The 23619-nt window shown below is 44.8% G+C and overlaps 1 protein-coding gene across 1 annotated transcript; it reads left to right on the top strand.

The window, feature by feature from the left end:
* The first annotated feature begins 2195 nt into the window (after positions 1-2195).
* On the top strand, positions 2196-23405 carry sptlc3 (serine palmitoyltransferase, long chain base subunit 3). Its single transcript, XM_062401467.1, has 12 exons — positions 2196-2523; positions 5693-5884; positions 7451-7605; positions 8303-8451; positions 11986-12110; positions 13915-14008; positions 16058-16163; positions 17354-17573; positions 19810-19936; positions 21640-21775; positions 22791-22920; positions 23016-23405. Exons 1-12 carry the CDS (start codon positions 2401-2403, stop codon positions 23127-23129), a joined length of 1671 nt encoding a protein of 556 aa, XP_062257451.1. The 5' UTR covers positions 2196-2400; the 3' UTR covers positions 23130-23405.
* Positions 23406-23619: the final 214 nt, after the last annotated feature.

The raw sequence follows: 23619 nt of genomic DNA, 5'->3' as shown, positions 1-23619 counted from the left end.
TGGGATCCGAGTCGAGTTTGATTCGAGGGAGGAATCGCTGTCATTGCAAAGCCAAGCAAGCTGAGGCAAGAGCAACAAGGGGAGGGGGGGGGGGGGGGGGCGCACTGTGCATTTTTCTACTATACAGAACAAAAGAGTTGCTGTGACATCTGGAAATGCTGGTGAGTTTGCAAAATTCCTTCAGGCATTTAGCAAGAGGATTGTGTTTATGAAAAATAAACAAACAGGTATTGAACATATTTGTGGAGGCACCTGACAACACAGAAACCTTCAGTGATGATGAGCTCGGAGTCCGTCACAACAATCTCATTCTGCTGAAGTTCTATGAACAGTGTGTGCATCCTGAGGAGACGTGCACTGAGGTTTGCATCTCCGTCTGGAACAACCTACTGGTTTGGGCAGTTCCTCTCAGAAGTGACTGCCCCAAACCACCCTGCTAAAGACTGACTGATCCAAACCGGTAAAACCAGTAAGTAGTATCATCATCATCATCCCTACCATCTAATGTCAGACACCTCACCAACCATACAAGTTCAATAACTTAGAATGGCCTTAAATTGAAATGACACTTAATGAGAAACATGTTCTTCACCGACCCTGATATAACAGATGCTGTCATTCTAAACATCCCCTAGACTCACAGCATTATGTTCAGACATGCACTCGCATTCCAAACTTCAACTTCCCCTCAATATGCACATTTGGCCCATTCCATTAGTGCACGCCCACCAAGAGACAAGCGCTCCAAAACAGGAATAGGCAATAGGCCAAAGCCAATAAAAACAACTATTTACATTGAAACAACACCTTGCCACTTCTCTGATTCACTCACAAACTAAGTGCACCACAAGACCGAAGATTAGGGCGTTGACCTTTCTACAAACGCACAATGTCTTTGTGTTTGCCCAGAGGGGAAAATGTGAACAATGCAGCAGACACCAAATTGTCAGCAGCCGGCAAACAGAAGTAAGTTTACAGTTGACTTAACCTGTGCCATTAACAGTACCTAATTTATGGCACTTGAGTAAATCATCAACTAGAAAGACTTAATACAACTACTGCACACTGTGCTCGCCTTTGTGCTCTAGAGCAGGTGTGTCTGTGCCGGGCAGATACACTGCCACGGTGTGTACATAGAGGGACTCTCACACATAACTGCTCAAAGCTGGAACAATACACATAATCTATTGGGCCGCATGCATGTGGAGACATCTTTCTCTTTTTACTCACTGGGAATCTTGCACAGCAGCTCAGCACAGAGAGCATGAGTTCAAGCCCCCACATCAGTTCTCTGGATTACCTCAGCCAGATACTGACACCTCCTCAGCTCCAGGTGTGGCCGAGCCTGACCTCCGACCTGTGTGTGCCAAAAAAAAGTTCAACATCAAGAGCAAGACAAGTAGATTAAATCAAATTGTAGATCACAATGTTCAGCTCCTCACTTACCTTTGTTTAAACAATGTAATCTAAATGCCATTTGAATGTGACTGATTTTCAATATTCATTTGTAATCAGATTACTTCAGGAATCAAACCATGCACACTGCTGGTAAATGCACGACATGACGTACACTGCTACTGTGTCCCTGGTGGACTTACCATATCTAACATATGATAAGAATATATCTGTAAATATATCATTTACACTTTCCAACTAGTGTATATATTAGTATCAGTATTAAGTACACATCCTCAAGTTTTATCAAAAACAAATATTTTAGGTATTAAAAGTCATATTTGGAAGAAACTAGCTCCTGTGATTGGAATGATATCCCTTTACAGGGTTGTTGACCCTGATGCATTGATTCTGAGGTGTAGCTGTTTCAACTCGGAATGTGCATCAGATTAAAAAAAAATCAGTTCTTTATATTACACAAGATCGTAATGAGTGAGCAACAGGTGACAAGAGGTGTCTGAGAATCTGCCTGTAAATAAGTGAGGAGGAAGCAAAGGAAAAGCATTCAATTGAAAATAAACCACTTTAGAAAAGCACAGTACTTGAGTTAAAGTAAAGTGACACTTCTCCATTCATGGAAAACTGACAAAAAATCTGAAAGACTGAATGTAAAAAATATATATAGTACATTAAAACATGTGATATTTTCAGGCTGAAAGTAGATGCACAGTAAAGGTGAAGTTGGTCGTTTCCCTGTGCTCTAAAGTTTCACATGGGGGGGGTCAACAAGCAGAGGAAGTTGGCGATTTTACTCGATATCGAAACAGTGAACCGTGACTTTCCCTTGAACTGTCGCTGACTGGGAGGCTGCGGGCGAACCCGCCGCCGCAGAAGCAGAAGGAGGAAGTGGCCTCTCGAGCTGAGCGCAGGACACGCGCGCTTCACCTGACACCCGGACGCACACGGAGCAGGTTGTCAGGTTGGCTCTGCTCCGCTTCCAGGAACATGGCACGAGCTGCTGCTGTCGCCGCGGCCGCCGCCGCTGCTGCGAACTCACACACACTTCTCAAATGTAATGGAGCGAGGAGCGAGGATGTGAAGAAGAGCGTCTGTCACTGCAACGGAGAGGTGGGTCTGCCAGCGAGCTGCTGGATTTATTTACCAACTCACTGTGAGTGAGTGAGTGTGTGTGTGTGTGTGAGTGTTTTGTGTGAGTGTGGGCGCCCGCTTCTTTCCGGTGCCTGCTCTCAGGTATCTCACCACCTTTGAAACCACTTTTATTTTGAATGAAAACGTTAATTCCAACAATGAACAAACCCTCACTGCCAAACTCTCACGTGCACACGTGTTTAGAATCTCCCGCACCCCACCTGCAGAATGACAGGTTGCTATGAGGCAACCCCTGAATTATAAATGCCAACAACACAAAGTGGAAGATGTCGTCACCCTTTTTGGCAGAGGTTTTGGTGATTTCTCCGGACACATCGACGTAAAGCGCCGGGATCCGCCCTGACATACTTCCTCTAAGTTATATCTGCCTAGAGGCCGCCAAGGTGAAGAAGGTGCGGTGCCTCTGTGCTTTTGTTTTGAAACGTCTGTAGAATGTAGCCTGTGCAGAGCTAGGTGGTTGGACTAGCTGGTTTAGCTATTCCAACTACGAACAGATTTATTTGATCGTTAAATGTTCCTTAATAATATGGACTAGCTGTGATGAAATGCAACCTGTAGCTGCTTCAGTCAATCCACCATTTAGTTTCTGTAACATGCAACGGGTTAATTTATCATCAGCAAGTGAGGCGGATAACACAAATAATTAATACAAATATTACGATAAAAAATAGTGGGTGAGTTCTCTCCTTGTTGACCCCATTCCAACCTCCAGGCAAAAACAATTGAATGGCCTCACCGCAGCTCAAAAGGTACAAGTCTTTGTACAAAGTAAACAATAAATCACTCTGCAGCACCAGACGGCTAATTAACCAAACAAACATGGCTATCACAAGTGTCATAGTGGATGCTGTCATGCAACAGCACAAATCATGTACGAGAAGGAGTTGGACAAGCAAACAAACGTGAGAAACTTTGTGCTGACGTTGCCCTTAAGGCTTTCGAGAAAATTTGAGAAGCTCTGCCTGTGATCTGCGAGAGCCCTGGTTTCCGACCTTGTCAGATTTATTGAAAAACAAGTCAAGATTGTATCAGATCCCTTGTCTGGCAACGTTTATGATAAATTACTTGTAACCGCAAACAAAGGTTCACTCCAAGGCAAGTAAAGGAAATAAAAGGGGCACAAAGGAAGCAGTTATGCCCCCAATTCTACGGCAATAAAGGGAAAAGCCAAGTCGGAATGGATAGAGAAAAGGGAACGCTCCTCCTCCCCCTCTACTTACCAAAGCTGTTTGTTCTGCTAAAAAATTTGGACAAGTGCTCACAGTTTAAAGGGAAAATTCACCTTGACAAGTTTAACTTCATCAAGGAGAGGGAATCTGTTTTGGCTGTCTACAAGTAGGCCACATTAGCAGGGACTGTAGGAGTGGACTGGAGTGTAAGGTCTGTAGCCAAAAGCATCCGGGAAATTCTCCAAATTGTGCATCAGGATAAAGGAGCATCCCCAGAACAGTCAGAACAGCCGGCTAAATCAACGGGGAGCACTGCAACTGGTGCAACACAGACATGTGGCCATACTGGGACCACTGCATCTTTTCAATTGTCCAAGTCAAAGAGAAAAGTCAAAAGGGAGACAGGGTATTGCAAACCTATGCTTTTTGGGACTCTTGCAGTTCTGGTACGTTTTTCACAAACAGTCTGGCGCAACGGTTGAATGCGAGTGGATGAAGAACCTGCATACTCCTACGAACAATGGGTCAAGAAAAGAGTGTGGACTGTCATGTTCCCATGCAGGAAGATGTTGATCACTGGCCAAGTTTGAAGGGTATTGAACCCCATGAAATTGACTCTGACATTGACTTGCTCATAGGAACAAACCTATCAAAAGAGATGGAACTGTGAGAGCTGGTTAATATCAAGGGAGGCAGACCCTATGTGGGCGAGGACCAAAGTGGGATGGGTTCTTAATGGTCCACTTCGCGATGGAAACAACAGCAGGAAACAAACTGGCTGTTAAGCTGTAACTACCAATCAAATTTCCATTGCAAACATTGGTGAAATGCTGGTTAATCAGTATAACCAGTAATTCAGCGAGAGGTCGTCAGAGGAACCGACTGTAATGTCAAGAGAAGAGTTTGAGAATATCGCTGAAAGACGGCCATTACTGCCTTGACCTTCCTTTCAGAAATAAATTCCTTCTTACCAAACAACCGCTGTATTTTGGAGCAGCGCCCGTTGAGCCTGAAGAGGAACTTTGGAAATAATGAAACCAAGCGTTTCCACACATTTGTTGCGAATAGAACAACTGCCATAAGAGAAGCAACTGATGTTGAAGATATATTGGTTCTCTCTATCTGACATGGAAGAAAAGAAAATTCAGTCAAGCTTAAAAACATGAGACGAATTTTTGAGAATATGACGTTATTCACTGAGCACTGGACCAGGTCGGATTCACAATACAGGTAGCAGGTGTGTTAATGAGGGGAAGCACCAGGAAGGGAAATGTTTTTTTAGCAGAGCATGAGGAGAAGCACATAAGCACGTATCTTTTGTTTTTCTAACGGGAAATAAATCTAACCATCCGTGAATTCAGCGTGGACAATGGACTTCTGTAATTGCCTAACAACCCACCTAGACTGGTGCCTCAGTGGCCTTTGGTGTAGTTTATTTTGACAGAAACATCCTTTGGACAAATAGCCGCAACAGTAATGTTAGCCAGAGGTAGCTCAAAGACATTTAGTCCTTTCACAATAGAAAGTACTTAACGATGGCAGTGGCCATTTTACCATTGTAATGTGTCGCTCGAGTCATTTTCTATGAGATCTCTGCTTCCCAAAGGCAAAAGATAAGTTTCAAGCACAAACTGGATTTTCTCAGGTACAGATGGGATTAGTTACGCGGTTTTCTTTACTTAATGACCCCTCAGTGTAAATATTCCTTCATTTTCAAGTGTTTACAATGCAAAAAGCTATTTACTTGTGATAATCCTCCAGACTTTCTTGCTTTAGTGTTGAATAATATGTGTTGGTGACTTCTGAGGCCCACCAGCAGGCCACTTTCTGTCTCCTTCTTATTCAGGTTAATTGGTGTGTAAACTAAAACCCCTTGCCTTTATTCAGACAGCTTTGTTTTCTCTTGATGGCGTCATCTGCAGTGTAAGACAGATTTTTTTTTTTCCCCTCTTGTTTAGAAAAATGGCGCCCGGACTGTTGTTGCCTCCAGGCAGCACAGGCAGGAACCCTTTGAACAGGCACCCATGTACGTGGCTGTCATGACATACCTGGGCTTTGGCATCGTCACCCTGTTTGGCTACTTCCGAGACTTCCTCAGAGCGGTGGGCTTAGAGAAGTGCAACAGCGCTCTGGAGAGAGAGGAACAGAGGGTGGGTAAAACTCAGCAATCAGCACAAACATATGCATATTGTCAGGCATATTTTTGGGGGGGCGTGCACACAAACTGTACACGCACATATGCAGTTGGGGGAGAGGAGCATGCTTGCCTTGGGTGTTAGCACATTTAGTTTTCCCCTAATTAGTTCCATTTCTGCTTCTAAGCTCTCCCTCTGCCTTCTTTCTTTGTGTTCTTCTGCACCATAATGTTGCCATGGGTGAGACAGGACACCACAGAGACTATCTGTTCAGGACCTAATTAAATCTCAGAGGATTCAACTTCCTTCTTTGTAACTGTGCATTCGATTCTAAATAAGGCCAGACACTGCCACACAAGAGCTGTGTTGCCATAGATTGGATTTCTTTTTTTCCCAAACATTTCAGTTAAGATCACTTTGTTGTTAATGGTTTTTGTTTTGTGCAACTCATAGTAATAAAAGAAGAAACTTAAACTGTAAAAACAGCAACTTTCTCTCAATGTTCTGTCCCAGTTAGTACTGTATGTCTGCCTGCAGATATAATAAAGCAGGATCTAGGAGAATATTTACAGAGACTATAGTCAAAGTAATTGTAAGAGCTACAGTTCCTTCGATCCAACTCTCCTACCAAGGTAACAGCTGAATTGGCATGAATGATTCTTAGTCAAAAGTCACCTGCCTGATGAAGTGCAGAGGTCGACACAATATAATGAACACCTTTATGATGTTTAGAGGGTGTTATGGAAGTTTTTCTGGCAGCTGGTGAAAGGAGAACTCAGGCAGCAGCTGATGTCTTATGCAGAAGATTTTAATGTGGACTCGATGCATCAAGGAGACCAGAAGGAGAAACAATACACACACGCAAACAGAATAACTTGAGCAATTGTCACCCCGAGTCTGAAGATGTCTCCCACAGCCTCCCAGTATATCTCCCTCGTCACCCATTCTAACAGCACAGCCATGAATGGCAAGAATTATTGTCACTCTTTGTTACATGTAGGTGTTCACATCCTATTGGCTAGCTAAGCCTAAAGCCTGCATTCCTAAATCACATTGTGTGCTGACGTATTGCCACCGGTGAAATTCGCTGAAGCGTTGAAGTTGGTGTCTCTCTGTCTGGAGCATCTGAGTTAGATATGAACGTCAATGAGCGTAGACACAACTATGTACTGTTGCTTGGCCCTTTTATCTATAACCTGACCTGACCTTGGGCCCTGCGAAGAGAGACAGGAGCATCTGTGGAACTAGACAGGCACTGCTCTCTTAATGGTGTACAGATATAATGTGTAATATACACTATGTAATGGAATTTACAGTAATGTGTGACGATGGTCAAAAATTGAAGTATATATCCAATGCTGCACAATAAGAATGCGCATAACAATTTATTTGGTTCAAAGACAATAGTTGCCAAAGAGGGGGGGGGGGATTTATCTAAACGTGACATCAATTTGAGTTTGTTTGGTTTGTTCTAGGTCTTGGCTGTTTTTTAGTGTGACTAATGGGATCCGAAATCCTACTTCTAGTGATCCCCCACTCTGTGACATCCGAGTTATTGAAGATGTTTCTCTCTCCTTTCAGGATTTCGTACCGCTGTATCAAGACTTTGAGAACTTCTACAATCGAAACCTGTACATGAGGGTACGAGACAACTGGAACCGTCCGGTGTGCAGCCTGCCGGGACCCGTCTTTGACCTGATGGAGAGGGTGTCTGATGACTACAACTGGACATTCAGGTACCGTAATCCACTATCTATAATACACTCCTCTGTGCTACTCAGCGGCGTCAGGGAATAAATTATGAACAGGAATGTAAACAAATCCACAAGGAGGGGACAGGACATTGTGACTCTGGAAAGAGCGGTAACCAAGGATCACAGGCTCAATGATGTTTAAAGACTGGAAAAACTAGAAATGGGACGGTCACTCAGGCTGCCTTTGTCGTCGTTCCTGTGTACTTTGAAAACACTGATACCTCTGCAGGTGGCTGTCTTTGTTGGTTGGTTTTGGTTGTTTGTGGGCAAAATTACACAAAAAGAACTTGCTGGCAGGAGGGTTAGCGGCTCAGGGAAGAACCCATTTAGGTTTGGTGCGGAAATGCATCAGGGGTTGATGCAGGATTCTTATTTCACATTCCTTACCTTTGCGAGTTAAGGCGTTTTTCAACATTTTCAAAGTTCTCCTAGTGAAAAATAAATAGATATCTATGAGTGTGTGAAATTTCGTGCGGCTTGGTGAAATTTAAGGGAACTGTTGTGCCTTGGCAGAGGTATCCATTCTACTGAGTGCCATTCTAGTTATGTATGCACTTTTTGATCAGAGACATTCAATTGAATGTTGATAACCTTTTTTGAGCATCTACAAAAGTAATTTCCTCAGTATGTGTACGTACAGTAAGGTAGATTGATTCCTAAAATGTGTTCATGCTTGCAGGTTCACAGGCAGGACTATACACAATGCCATCAACATGGGCTCCTACAACTACCTCGGTTTCGCTGAGAACAATGAGGATTTTCTGAAAACTGTGGCAGAAAACATGCGCCAGTATGGGGTCGGGGTTTGCAGCACAAGGAAGGAAATAGGTGAGTTCAGTGTTGTAATATACACGTGAAAAAATATCATTTGTGGCACTTGTCCTCTACAGCCGGTTTCAACAAGAGCAATCATTTGATGTCCACTTCACAATTTAAGTGAGTCGCATTGGCGGCCTCCCATTTAGTTCCGCTGACAGCGCTTTGATTTGTTACATCTGCATCTCTTTTAAAAGTCCCTGGCAGGCCCCAGTAACACTGACAAGGCCGGGTATCAAACTGGAAATGAAACTCCATCTCCCTCATCTCATATGCCATCATTTATTATCTTTTCTTGGGAATTGTACTGCCCACATGTTTAATTATCTTTCAGTGGCTGCAATGCAGTATGAATAATTCAGCCTTTGTTAAATTATGTACCGTTTGGGCATAAGCTGAGATCATTACGTACCGGTCCACGCTGAGAAGTGCTGGAAACGACATCATAGTGGAATTCAACATTACGAGACACCCTGGACATTAAGAAGGATGCAAAACGAATGTATGTGTAATGGAAGTGTTAGAACAGCAAGGATCCGGCAGCGGGATCCCGGGCTTCAGATGAATTTTGAATATCGTTTCATCCTCTGAACTTCAACCCTTCCTCTGATGGTGTTTAAGTGGTCGTGTATGCCAGGATCTCATGCTGCAGCATAGCAATGGTGGAGGCAGCAGTGCAATCAGCTTTGTGGGTTTTTTTTTTTATTAAAACGTAAAGATGGGTTGATGTCACAGAGGTAATTGAACAGTCCACACTTAGAAAAGTTAACTCCACAAAAGTGCTCCCTCTCCTTGCTGTCAGGGATGTTTAGTTTAATGTATATTTATTCCTGACACCGGTATCTACAGCGTGCAGACGAGCAGAGGGTGAGCTGACACATGGGCTCAGTTCGAGGTGAGTCGCGGCGGCGTGTTGCATGATAACAGCAGTTTGACGAGAACTGAGGAAGCCAGAGGCATTAACAGGGCATGTGATCATTAGATGTACGTTTGTTTGTCAGAAGTCAAGCCCCCCCCTGACACACACATACACACAAACACGCACACACTCACCAACACACTCCCCACCATCCATTATTCATTTGTTTCATTTATTTATATGTTTATTTCTCTTTCAAAATGGGACTGCTTTTCCCTGGGTTTGCAATCTGTGTTTCAGCTGCCTCAAAAGAGGGTTAAGCAATAACAAGCATTTCTCCCAGGAGACCCTATTAAGCATTCATTACTAAAGACCCAAGTGTCTCTGTTGTTGAGGTGACACCATCACCGCCAGTGTTACAGTTCACACACAGCAGTTTGTATCGGTGGAAATCTTCAAAATCCAAATTTCCTGGAGGTTTTGTCCTTTTTATTCACCAGCACTTAATCCCGTTTATACAAAACAAAAATCTGACTTAAACATCCCATTTTACACCGAAGTCTTCTATTTGCCTCTGACATTGTCCTATTGTAGATTTCAGTCTGTCAAGGTCAAAAGTGACTGCAAACTTATATAAATCATATAAATACATCATTCTCCAAGTGTAATTTTTTTTTTTTTTATTATTATAAATGGGCATGAGTAAGTAGATCCAAAGTTCACTGAAAGGAGCACCTTGTTAATAAACATTCTTGGATTTGCATGAATGGATAGCTCCCTGGTCCCACCTTTCCTCCAATCATTAACATACAGTAAATTTGAAAATGATTACACATACAAATGGCGATGACAAATAACAAAGTGTAGCCACCAGGCACAGTGTCCTTGTGAAAATGACAGGGAAAGGAATGTTCTGCTTTTGTCTAATGATTAACTCTTAGCTCCCCTCCTGTTTATGTTATGTTGTAAAGGCTTTGATAAAAACCCGCCGTCACACATTTACAATTATATTGACCAGTTTTGGCTGTGAGGTTTTCTTTATCTTCATGGTCCTATCCAACACGGGCAATAATTATTAAGTTTCCCCGTCAACAAGCCGTGATGATTGTGGTGGCAGGAAGTCGACCTTGGGAATCCTGAAGACAGGTGACCACACTTGATGAGATGCATACACTCATGAAAGCAGAGTAAGCGATCTAAGAAGGACTCTGCTCTCTCTTACCTGAAGAGTATGCAGATCTACGGCAGCCAACATGAGGTTAGCATATCAATAAGAGGGCTGGGCACATGCCTTTGATTCCAGGGCTCAGTACAATGCTCTATGAAGAGAGAGCGAAATGCCAGTGCAGACTGATTTTAAAAAAACAACTGCACTTGCCAGCAGGGGCTGTGAGTGGTGGAGGACAGGTATGAATCGATGGGACTTGGCGCGAGGCCTCATGGAAAACACAGAATTGGGAATCACCATACAGACAAAGCTGCTTCGCTGCATCACGGCTCCCAACACATCACTCCATGCAACTTTCCCTGTTGCTGCTGAAGCCTTCAGTGTGTTTGAACTGTCAGCTGTCATTGCTTAGTGACTGATTGTCATTGATTAGGATTACAACGGTAGGCAGAATCCCATGTGTATGAGATTCATGTATCATTGTCTGATGAGGTTTCCCTCATTTACATCACAAGACCTCAAGTCATTTTCATTTACAATCAGGATGGTGTCTCAAATAATGTGTTTTCATCTCACAGATTTTAAAGTATTATGAATATGTGTAAATAGATGTACTTACTGATAATTGGCTGTATTTATTCTGTAATATTTGCAGTTGTATCTTAAAAGTAACAGCCACTGAAATAATAAGAATGAATGGGGTAGTTTATTGTATTATTAGTACACTCATTAGCAGTTATTAGCTGCATCATTAATGAGATGTAATTATTGCGCTAGTTCAAGTCCACGCTACAGTAACTAACAACTCCTCTACTATAGTATTGTAAATAAGGGTAAAGTATACTAGTGTTTTTAACCCATGTGTTATAGTATATGTCTATCATATATCACATTGCCCAGAGCCAGCAGAAATAAAATGCAGTGTATGAGAACCTCTCACTGCCTCCTGCTCTGAAGCTCACAATTATAAAAGTAGTTATTTTTTCTTTTTTGTCAGCGGACCACAAAGGCATCGCTGAAAGCCCACCAGAGATCCCTGGAAATCCCACTTTTATTACACAAAATAGAAAAACACAATGTGAGGTGTCAGATTACAGTCTGATCAATTTTCTAAATGAATTCAGGTCCCTGCACTTGTCACGTCGGGTTACACAACCAACTGCCTCTGCCCCACAATGTGCTGCAAAACCATTTCACACCTTCCAAGACAAGCGTTGATATTATCCGAGATGAAAAGGTTTAGTCGAACTAAATTACGAATATACCGCACTTCGGAATCTTTATAAACCTCCTAAAATCCTCAGAGAGTGAGAGACGCTGGCACTGTGTGGGCTGGAGGTCCAGGTATTTCGCTGAGGGTGTCTCGCTTTTTATCAAGAGGCTTTAATCTCTGTCGAAACCTGTGATTGAACGACAAGGACCCAGCAAAGCCCAGGGACTGCTAGACATCCAGATAAATCAACAGCTACGGCAACCTTGTCCCAGGGTGTGTAATCCTTATATGATCCCTGTCTTGTAGGTAACCTGAGCATCCACGAGGATTTGGAGAAACTTGTGGCCACTTTCCTCGGAGTCGAGTCCTCCATGACGTTCGGGATGGGGTTCGCCACAAACTCGATGAACATTCCAGCACTCGTTGGCAAGGTGTGTGATTTCCTTTTTTTTTATCATAACAAATGGCTTTAACTGCATTTGGGATATCTATTAGATATGGGTGTAATTGTCACAGTGCAGCAGAAGTAAATCTAATTAGCTTAGCTTTGTTCCTTTTCTTAGACATGGCCTAATGAATGAAAAACAGTCGACTAAACTCTGCTACAAACAACTCCTGATCCACCCCCATTAATTAAAATCATAATTAAACATTACAGTCGCCTAGAGGACAAGGCTCTGGGCACACAGAGCTGCTCTCAGACACATGGATAAGGAAGGGCAGGTTCTTGTTCAGAGCAACACTCAAGGGGATGATTACCCACGCGCTGGCCTGTCGGCAGACCAGCCGGATAACCAAAGGTTACCAGGGGCAACACGCAGCATGAATATCTGTGATTGGACTGGACAGGAGGAAGGGGAGGTTGATGGTTTAAGTGATAAGAATGGGGTCATCTACGCAGCCCAAGAGGTGCAGCAGCTCCTTCAGGCCACAGGCTCCCACAGTAGTCCTGCAGGGACTGGGGTCAGCCCATCCTGCCAACTCTGTCCTGCAGGGACAGGCTTTTCCAGGACAGGCCGTGCTGCGCTGGCAGACTGACAGCTGCTGGTGGACCAGGGACCGGGCCAAGCTGCACCCCGGGCCAAACCGAGGGTATCTGTCACCGAGACGGTGTCAACATACTCTCTACAATGGTTCATTCAAACTAATGCACTCAAATGCTCGGAGCTTTCGTGCTAAATATGTTAATGTTCCGCCGAACCGCTGAATTCATTTGCATGCTGATTTGAATGGAATTTGAGGCACCACCATATTCTCCATTATGAAAATTGGGATGTGTCTGGTTGGTTGAAACTTCATCAGACACGACAGGAGAAAAAAATCTATTTCCATACATAGAGGATATACACAAAAGGGATTAGCAAGAAAGGGGGTGGGGCAAGGGGATTGGGCTGACATATAATTAGCTGCTAGCATATAGCACATTAAGGATACGGTCAAGGACAAAAGATCTGTAAACGTGTATGGATGGGTCGCACACACTGATTTTCATCCTTATCGGCCTTTTTCACTTTTTTGATATGTCACATAGGAAATCCCTGGTCTTACAATGTGAACGGTCCCGAGATCCATTAAAACCACAATTGATGGTGGTCTGGGAAGCATTCGGCCACAAATCCATCCTGAGCCATGCTGTATACGAAGGACCTCCACTCCGCAGAATTTGGTCCACACAAACAGAATTGTTGTACGGGTTTATTTGCATAGAGACCGCGGAAGTGAGATCCGAAGCAGTGAAGCAAATATTTAACACGCTCCACTTGTTATCCGATCTCTCAGGAGAAATGTTAATATCAAGTCCGAAGTTAAGCTCAAGTGTCCTAACAAGACAAGACCGAGCAGCTAAATGTTCCGAAAACTTTCATGTTATTTGCATCTGTGTTTTTCCTCCTGTTACATGTCGAAATGTCATCTGTGAAAAGAGCCCTTACTGTTGTACTGATGTTTGTGTTTACTGTTTACAAGCCAATTATTTCCGCCCTGTTCTTTTTCTTTTTTCTTTTTTTTTACCCATGGGAGAATCTAATTGGCTCTCTCATTATCCGCAGACCTTTAAATCCAGAACACCATCATACACTACCTATTCACATTTCAACCTAATATCCATAATCAAAGATTAAAGCCAACTAGCCTGAAATGGAGTTCCACAGAAAAATTAGGATTTCAAGGAAGCATGAATGTGAAAGCTTTCTCCAGGATGTGTGAACACAGTTTTCTCTCTCTGCTGGTTTTCAGGGTTGTTTGATAATGAGCGATGAGCTCAACCACACGTCTCTCATCTTAGGGGCCAGACTGTCAGGGGCGACCATCCGGGTGTACAAACACAACAGTAAGTCTCCGAACTGGTTCATTAGAGTCAAACCTACTGGTTAACAAATAAACAATACGCAGCATCGTTTATGTTATTAAAAATACGAGCCGGGATGTTTTATCTCTTCAATATCCTGAGACTATCTGTTGATTCAATTAGATTTTCGCTCTGTTACACTGCCGCTCCCTACATTCAGTTTTTCTTCTATTTCCCCCAAACTGTTGCCACTGAGAGAAACACATAACTGTCTTTGCCTTAGGAAATACCTACTTAATATTCTGTGTTTAGAGCAGCAAATGTAAAAGCTTTAATGAAACGGGTTCAGTTTACAGTCACGACTGTTTCATCCAAAGGCAGCAGAGCATCAAGTTTTCTTTTTTTTCAGATTAAAACGTCATCTTACTTTAACTTTCAGTTCCCTATTGAAGTATCAAATAAGATATTGTGCCTACAGTCTAAGGGAGGGTTATTGGGCATGGAAGGTACAGCATTCATTGTGCTTGCACAGGAAACATTCCCTGCTCTTTCAGGAGACAGGACAAATGAGCCGGTCCTCTGGATGCAAATGTGTCCTGACAGGTACAAGCTGAGTCGGTTACGGGTCCTGTGAGCAGCTCCCAGAGGCCTGTCTACAGGCAGAGAACCCTCAGGCACCTGAGCAGCTGACCCCTCCCTGTCTCTGTACCTCCACACTCAGCCACTCTTTGATTAGTGCAAAGCCAATATTTGCTAAAAGGGTTACTCCAGTGAACTTAACCACTACAAAGGATGTGGAAACATTGAACACATTGTAGTTTCTGCAGCAAGGATTAGTGGTGTAGTCCCTCCAAAAGTTCTGTTTTATAATATGAAATGTTTGAGGTTTTTCTAGAGGCGTATATTGAACAGAGTCGGAATGTCACCTCAGAGGAGATGAGCTGTTTGTCCTGTCTGGCTGCTATGTTGAAAATATTTAAACTATTCTCTGATAAAGGACACTCCTTGTTGATGGTTTTCATGCTACATTCTTTCATATAATTTCAACTTGCTCCTTGAAGGTTACGGGTTTGCTTATTAGTGCAAGTAGCATTTGTGCCAGCAGAGTGTCAGCGCAGAGATAGGATAATGACATTTTATGGGTTTGTACCACGAGCAAAGGCGACCGTCCTCCTCACCACGGCGACTTATCTCAAATCAGTGCTTAACTGTGGAACAATCTCTTCCTCGTTCTCGTCTGTACACATGGACCGAGCCACCGTGGGTTCCTTTGCTTGTCAAGTTGCCTTCCTTGCTGATGGTAACATTAGATGTGCGGTGCACTGCTGAGCTCTGGGGAGTGTTTTTTATCACAAGAGCATCTCCTGCCTCTTAAGCAAACCTGTTTTTGTGTCGAGGCAGCGATATCAATCAGCTCTGACAGATTATTAGCTGTGACAGATTTACCGGCTGCTCAGCTGGGAATGCTTGGATTGCAGTCACACTTTGAATACAGCTGCTTATTAGCTAAAGCAATTCAATACTGCCATCTGCTGGTGTGCAAAGGGATCGTTCCTGTGACCCACTCTAAATGCCACTGGGAAATAATTTTTTGTTGAAGCCAAGATTTCAGTTATAATCTTAAGCAACCGTGCAGACTCTGCTGAGCAGACCTTTGGCCCAAACTATATTTAGCTCAGTTAGTAATCCTCTGCAGGTGCCCATTAGCATCAGAGTGCACAGCTATTCCCTGTGTGTAGTTTGTGGAAGGTGTTTCTCTCAGATAAAAATAGTGTTTACTCTCTGTTTACTAAAATAGTTTACTCTTTGAACTGCCCTGTGGAAATTAGTACTTTCTTTGGTGATCCTTGTACACTTTGATTTGAACTTTGGAACATTTAACATTATATATATATATATCTATGTTTATTTTTGTAAATAGCAGGTCTTTTGTTGCATATGATTTCTACGTACAAACCTTAACCACTAGTTCAAGAGTTAATGTGCAGGAATCTCTTTTAGATTCGATTCTTGAATTCTTTTTTTCTCTCTCACTTCGATGTGTGTGTGTTTGTGTGTGTGTGTGTGTGTGTGTGTGTGCGTGTGTCTCAGACATGCACAGTCTGGAGAAGATGCTCAGAGAGGCGGTTTGCTCTGGGCAGCCACGGACTCACAGGCCTTGGAAGAAGATCCTCATCATGGTGGAAGGCATCTATAGGTCAGCTGTCCACCCACACACACATTTGTATCGTCTGTTTCACTCACACACCACACTCACTCACACACATCTCGGGCCAGTTGAGCTATCACTCATTGTTAGTTTGGCCGTCCAGGAGGTTTTGAGTGTTGCCAAACTCAGGTAAGAAATCTTCATTTGTAACCCGAGGAGAGCGTTCAGCCTCGAGTTTAGTCGTCCCTGTAATGGTCTATTTTTCCATTGTGTCCCTCGTCACCCTTGAATAATAGAGTGTGTGCATGTGCAAGCATGTGTGGTCGGGTATCGTTTAATTACTGGAGAGAGGAGAAAGGTATTGTGTGTCTCTGCCGGCAGTGAGCTGTCCCGAGTCCTAGTGACCCTCTCCATCTGCTCATTAGCTCCAAATCGAGGCCAAATGAAGCCACAGAGATTGACTTGGCTACACCCCCAACTCCAACTGTTTATCACGGCCATTTTCTTTTCTCCTTTCTTCTTTCGTCTTTTCCCTGGTTCAAGCCGTACGTTTCAGGCCTTCTAAACTAAAACATGACATATTCACTGGGCTTTTTGCCATCTGTATATTTTAATAAAAGTGGAAAACCTTAAACGTGGCCATCCGATGGTATTAATGCACTGAGTACCACTGGTAATTTGAGAGACAACTGCATTGCACATTAGTACGGCACCGAAAATACTAATGCTCCATCTGTCATGTTCCGGTAACATCAAAAAGCCTGGATAAGGAGTGAGCATGCGTTAGCTGTGCCCTGGGTCTGCTTTGATGTCCACGATGGTCCTGGTGAAACCCCCTGTCTTATGTCATTTAGGCTGCAGACGTTCTCAGCCATAGCAAGGATAGCAGGTCTGGGATTGCTCCATTCCCCGGCCATATACCCACCGAGGTTGTCTATTTGTAGCCTTACAAGGCTTGCATCAGTGGGGAGGAGGACATTTAAGAGACGTGGGAGTAAAGTGAAAGAGGCCAGCAGGAAGATTCTTGGAAGATTGGGGCTTGTCAATTCATGTAATGTGAATTAACGGGAGTACAGAGGCTCTGACGTGGATAAAGGGAGGTCGGGGTCACGTTCTGTTCCCTTTTAAACTTGATCATTTGAAGAGTTTGGTGTATAACTGATGAACAGTGTGTGTGTGTGTGTGTGTGTGTGTGTGCCCTTGTCGTTCCCTTTGTAATTGTATCCTCTTGTCATCAGCATGGAAGGCTCAGTGGTGCGACTACCAGAGATCATCGCTCTGAAGAAGAAGTATAAAGCGTATCTGTACCTGGATGAAGCCCACAGCATCGGAGCGGTGGGAGCGACAGGCCGGGGCGTGACGGAGCTGTTTGGTCTGAACCCAGTGGACGTGGACGTTATGATGGGCACCTTCACCAAGAGCTTCGGGGCTGCAGGAGGCTACATCGCCGGGAAAAAGGTTTCTGTGGCCCTTTTGGATTTGACTGTTTTCAGCTTTATCTGACTTCAATGAATCATTTGCGAAGGATAGTTAATAGATTTATAGAGAGTGATAGGACATGAAGAGAGAGTCAAGTAAAATAGAGGATAACAAATAAGCTTGAGTAGATAAGCACTAGTTGGGGCTGACCTCCGGAGAGAGGAGGTGACCTGCATCAAAGGCCAACAGCGGAACACCATGAGGGGGAATGAGCACCAAATGAGGGTAACTTAACACACAGGCCACTCTGAGAGGAAACAGCCACATGTCCTGTCATAGCACAATGTGATAGAGGAGGTGGTGAATTATTAACAACCCAGCTTTTCTTAAATCACAACACATCTATCATCACTGTTTTCCCATCGCTCTGGTTCACCAGTTCAAAGCTCACCTGTAAAAGATTGAACTTGTAAACACACTGCAGTAAACCAGTCAGGGACGAGTTGGTTGCTATGGAGAATGAATCCTTCTGGACCAAAAGTGGGTCAACATAAATTTGAAAGAAACATCGGTCGGGGGAATCGCTATCAAACTATTCCAGAAATTCTTGGGTTGACTCTCTGGCAAACTAGGTTAAAATACATTATACAGTTTTTCCCATGTCTGTTTTTTAAAGAGGTTTGGGACATCCCACCGTTCTCGTCGCGCTCATGTGTCCAACAAATGTTTCCCATGTGACTCCGGGGCCTTTGTAATTCCTCTTTACTCCATTAAAAAGTACACTTTAGTACATAACCGCATCGCTTTTGTGGCAGTTGATTAGAAAGCAACATCGGAAACGACCATGTTGTTTGAATTAGGTATCCAGTGAGGGGACCCTTCCTGCTGCTGCCTCATGTTGGCTCAGCCCCGCTCCGCCATAATAAGAAGGTAAAGCTGGCAGAGGGCCAGCCCCTTCTTGTGGCAGGCGTCGGAACTGCGCTCCAGATTTAACGGGATGCCTTTTAACAAGCATGATAATGTTTGAAGTATGAACACTCTGCCTGGTCGGACAGCTGGCTGTAGTAAACTCCTGGAAGAAGCGGGGCCGGAACAGAGAGAGAAAGCCGTTAGATTTGACGCATTTGTTGTTGTGGCGAATTCCCCAAATCTTACATTAAGCAGATTCGAGCTGACCAACTAAAAACGCTCCGCAGATGTGCTTCTGGAAAACAGTCATGTTGTTGCTATTTTATGAGAGCACCGAAAATAAATACCCCAGTAAATACACTCCGAGCTCCTTCTAATCCACTGCAACCTTGCATGAAGGAGACGTAATTAATTCACCCTTTACTTAAAGCTCGGATTGCACTGGAAAAGGTTATTAAATGCATCCAGTGGACCCGTGTGTGTGTGTGTGTGTGTGTGTGTGTGTGTGTGTGTGCTGCTCTGGCCCAGCTCCAGCTCTGTGGCGTTGTGGACATGTATCGCCACGTCAGGGTGCGGCCACGTTGTGGCTGAGGGAACACTGAACTGTCACTCCGCGCCACGAGATGTGAAAGGGATTTCGGACATTTTCCCTTAACTGGTTTATCTTGGTCTCACCGAAATCCTGCAGGGCCCTAAAGCGGTGAAAATCCCCCCCCGTCTTAAACAAAACCAGATGTCAGGTTGTTTCAGGGTTCTTATCCTACGTTCAAGCATTTCCCCCTAAGATCCCTTCCCCTCATGTGTGTGAGGAAGCCGCAGCCGCCGCCCAGTGGGGACAGATGGCAGGAGAGTGGAAATGGTGACCAGACAGCATCTCCGGCTACATGTCATCACCCTGCACCCGCTGGCCACCGCGCAGCCACCGAGCAGCAGCCCATCACAGCTCCAGGCCCGCTCCCAGCCCCAGACCACTTACACACACATGCTCTTGGGACCCGTGACCGGATCGGTTTCCTGAGATCCTGCTCTTCTCCTGACAACCACGAGCAGAATTAATCTCCTGCTGACATTTAGGAATAATGAGCATGTCCGTCCTGATTCTGGCTCATTTCAGCACCGGCTCTTTCTCAAATTAGTGCAGCGGCTCCCTCAGAGCGGAGAGCAGGAGAGGATCCAGAGCTATTTTACAGTCCCTGCCAAGGAGGATGACTTGAGGTATTTTTAATTGACTCTCAGGTGTTCACTGTACATGAGTGCTCTCTAGTGGCGGGAAAGGGAAAGTGCAAGACCACAGGCTTTCTGTTGATGTGTGCGCCGTGACTGCACGATCTTTGAGTTATCTGTGTGACACTGTGCTGTGTTGCAGGAGCTGGTGGACTACCTCCGCAGTCACTCTCACAGTGCGGTGTACGCCGCGGCCATGTCCCCTCCCGTCGCTGAGCAGATCCTACGCGCCATGAAGTGCATCATGGGAAAGGACGGGACCACAGAGGGTGAGTATCCGAGCCACGCCGGGTCGCCGTCAAGTTAATGTCGCCTCCAATCTCGGCCTCACCATCCACATACCCGTCGCGCGCGGATTGTTCAAATATTATGTCTGGCTTATAACATTTTTTTACACCTTCATAAATCTTTATGGAAAGAACAGCAAACCAAATACAGAGGACAATACCAATGTTAACGTTAGGAGTAAGTCCAGACCTGCAGGGAAAGACAAACAGCTGCTCGGTCCGAAAATGTGGTAGCAATTAGAGTGGTCTGCAGCAGTAGAGAGAGAGAGGGGGGGGGGGCATGCAGTCCCTGAGCACACGTGACCCCAGCGGAGAGGAAATCATTCTCACATGTGTGTTGTGAGGAACGCTGTACCTCTGAGAAGTTTCTGCCTTAATGACATCAGACACCAGGGCAGGGAAGTAGTCATTACCGGACTAGTGGCGATACCACCAGAGCAAATTCTTGAGTTATTGAAGTTGTAGTTGCGGAAGGAGCTGTGGTAGCTGGAGTGTTATTCAGAGCAAGGTTGGTTCGTCTTATCCAGAATCCAGAAGTGTGCAACGTACATAAATCCCGAGCAGCCCCACGCTTCCTGGAACGGGTTAATCCCTCTCACCACTCAGAGCCCCGGGAGCCGCTGTCTCATGGCGGAGGTGCGTTGTAGTTTCACGCAGAGATGAGTAACTTTCCCGTCTGGCCCTGAACCAGACATGCCTTGGATCTGACGTAGCCCAGTGAAATAGCTGTTGTGGAAAAATCCGTCTTGACCTGTCTGATAGAGGAGAGGGGAGCGCAGCAAACAGAGCGGCCTTTCAAAACATCAGCCCCAGTGTCCGGCTCAACGCCGCGGCAGCACCACAGTGACTGGAGGCGTCACATCAGGCTGTTTGCAGAAAGGCCTGAGAGGGTTTTTAATTCCCCTTTCTTTCCTCCGCTCCCTCTTAATCTCAAAAGAAAAAGCGACGGCAACTGCTCTGAGATCAGGAGGAGCCCTGTGACGTCTTCTCACCTACTCGCGAGATTTGTGTCTGACAGCAGGTCCCTGACCTCCTCGCTCTCTCTCTGTTAGCACAGAGGAATAATCTACAAAATGGGGGCCTGTGCTTTTTGGCAGACGCCGGAATGTTATGGTTTATTTCTGTCTCCCCCTCTGCTGCGATAAGGAGATTTAAACTGCTCTCTCACATCCCTTTGAAAGAACTGCCAATCTGGTTCCCAGGTAATCAAAGGGAAACAGAGCCGCCATTCCCCATCCATTCTCATTGCGGGGGGTTAGCGCAACAGACCGACTCTGCTGACTCTGATTTGTTTTCTGGTGCATTTACGATTCCTGTAATACATGAGATGCGTAAAGCGTTATTTGTTTTCCGTTTCAGTCATGGCTGCGCTCCACTGACATCATAGCCAATGTGTAAACCCTCGATTTGGCACCGGGCGTGTGCATTTACCAGTCAGTCGGACAAAACCCGACCATCTGCCGGTGCAGCCGAGTTTTAATCTTTGAGCAAGTTCACAGTGGAGGCTGCAACAGGCCCAGATGGAGCAGGCAAACACAAGTAACACCTCACACTGCATTAGCCGCTGCTGGCAGGTGACGTCCCTCCATGCAGGGGACAGCGGGCGAACGAGGGGAAGCAGCAGTGAGTCGGTGCTTTACTCATGTACATCTGGTGCTTCCTCTTTTCTGTTTTGTGCATCGCAGGCATCAAGCGGGTGCGCCAGCTGGCAGAGAACACCAGATACTTCAGGGCCCGGCTGAAGGAGATGGGCTTCATCATCTACGGCGATGACGACTCGCCTGTGGTTCCCATCCTGCTCTACATGCCAGGCAAAGTGGTGTAAGCACATTCAAACTCTCCCTGAAAACAGTTAGAGCTCAAGAGTTGGAGCTAATCTGATTATTTATAGTGTTTTAATCAATCAATAGCCATTAATGTTCACTTCATAAGCTGTTGTAACGAGTGACTTCGGGTCAGATCACTGTGTGTCGGAGCCATTTGGGCGGCTGCCATCTTACACACTAACGTTTCCATTAATCAGTAGTGGAGAGCTGTAACCACTTAGGAGGCAACATCGGGTATTGATCACTTACAACCTGGGATTGTTCGAGCCACTCAGGTCTAATCAATTGGGTATAAAGTGTCTTTCAAAGCCGGTCACCACTGATATCCATGACGTGGCCGATTCACCCCAGTAACCGCCACAATCAGAAGCTACGAATAGATTTCACCGCCGAAAGTAGCTCCTGGCTTTATATAGCAAACATACACATCTGGATTCATGTATGTTGGAATAAACAAAACTGTACTTTTCCGAACACGGAGTTCAGCTTGACCTCTCCGAACTGTCCGCTTGGCCACAGAGCCGGGACTCATTCTTTGCTCGGCCTCAGTGACGTAAGAGGCATCACGGATGTCACTGCTTAAACCTCAGAGTGTTGAGTTATGTTTTTTTGTTTTTTTTGTTATTCATCGTGCTTTGCAGAAATGATCACAGGTCCCTCACACATCGCGACCACATGATTATGGATTTGGAGGGAAGTGCAGGATTCTTAATGAGGTTCAATGTGATGAGGCGAAGCCGGGGAATGCTGAATCACTCCGAGGTGGCTCGTGTGGTCTCTGCACATTTTGGAGGCTTCAAACCTCAGAAATGTCAAATAATTGTTGAATAGTTTTCTGGTCAGCTGCACTTTGCATCGTGGTTCGTGGAGATGTGTTTTTTTTTCGAGTCCAGGATACATTGATGAGGTGATTTCAGGGAATATAATCTTAACGATGCTACAGGGGAATCCAGTATATTTGTGAGGTAGAAAACATATCAACAGAAAGTGTTTCTTTTGTTTCTGAACAGGGCTTTCGCTCGAGAAATGCTGGAGAGGAAAATTGGCGTGGTGGTTGTAGGCTTCCCCGCCACACCGCTCTCAGAGGCCCGAGCTCGCTTCTGTATGTCTGCGTCACACACCAGACCAATGCTGGACCAGGTACAGCGTGTAGTGAGGCTTCAGTGGGTATATGATGTGCCGCTTCAGTGAGTATATGTCCTGAATCAAACGTACTCGTTCCTCCTTCATCTCAGGTGCTGCACCATCTGAACGAGTTGGGAGACAGCCTCGTTCTCAAGTTCTCACGGCGGAAATATTCCTCCCGGCCTGGCCTCAGCGACAGGCCGGACTTTGAGCTGGACAGCTGATGTGACCCCTGACACCTTCGCTCCACAGTGTCAAAACTCAGTCTAAGTGTCCACGCCACAGCAGACCCTTAAAACGCACGCAGCCAGCAACGCCCGCGGGCCCGCCTCAGGAAAAGGGGCCAAATGTTTGGCATCTGCGTTTTGGAAATGTTTGTAAAAGATTGTGATTTAACAGGACACATATTTATGCCTCCAAAAAAACTATATGAACTCTTTAGATGCTTTATATCTGAATGTGTTGATTTGTGAATACATAAATGAATTTATTTCAATGAATTTCCAAGTATCGCTGTATTTTTCTATGATCTTATTGATCTTTTTTTTATATTGAGACAACGTTTCTTCAGTTCAGGAGTTCAGTTCCTCTTCACGTTTGAGAACAGTTTCTTTTTTTGGTGGAGGCCTTTTTTTTGTTTCTCATGAATTCTTTATCTGGCACCATATCTTTAAATATCTTTAAAAAGAAAAGCTGTTTGTTATTATTAGAGCG

This window comes from Platichthys flesus, chromosome 12 (genome assembly GCF_949316205.1).
Source record: "Platichthys flesus chromosome 12, fPlaFle2.1, whole genome shotgun sequence".
Classification (NCBI taxonomy): domain Eukaryota; kingdom Metazoa; phylum Chordata; class Actinopteri; order Pleuronectiformes; family Pleuronectidae; genus Platichthys; species Platichthys flesus.
This window is presented reverse-complemented; position numbering and strand designations above follow the sequence as displayed.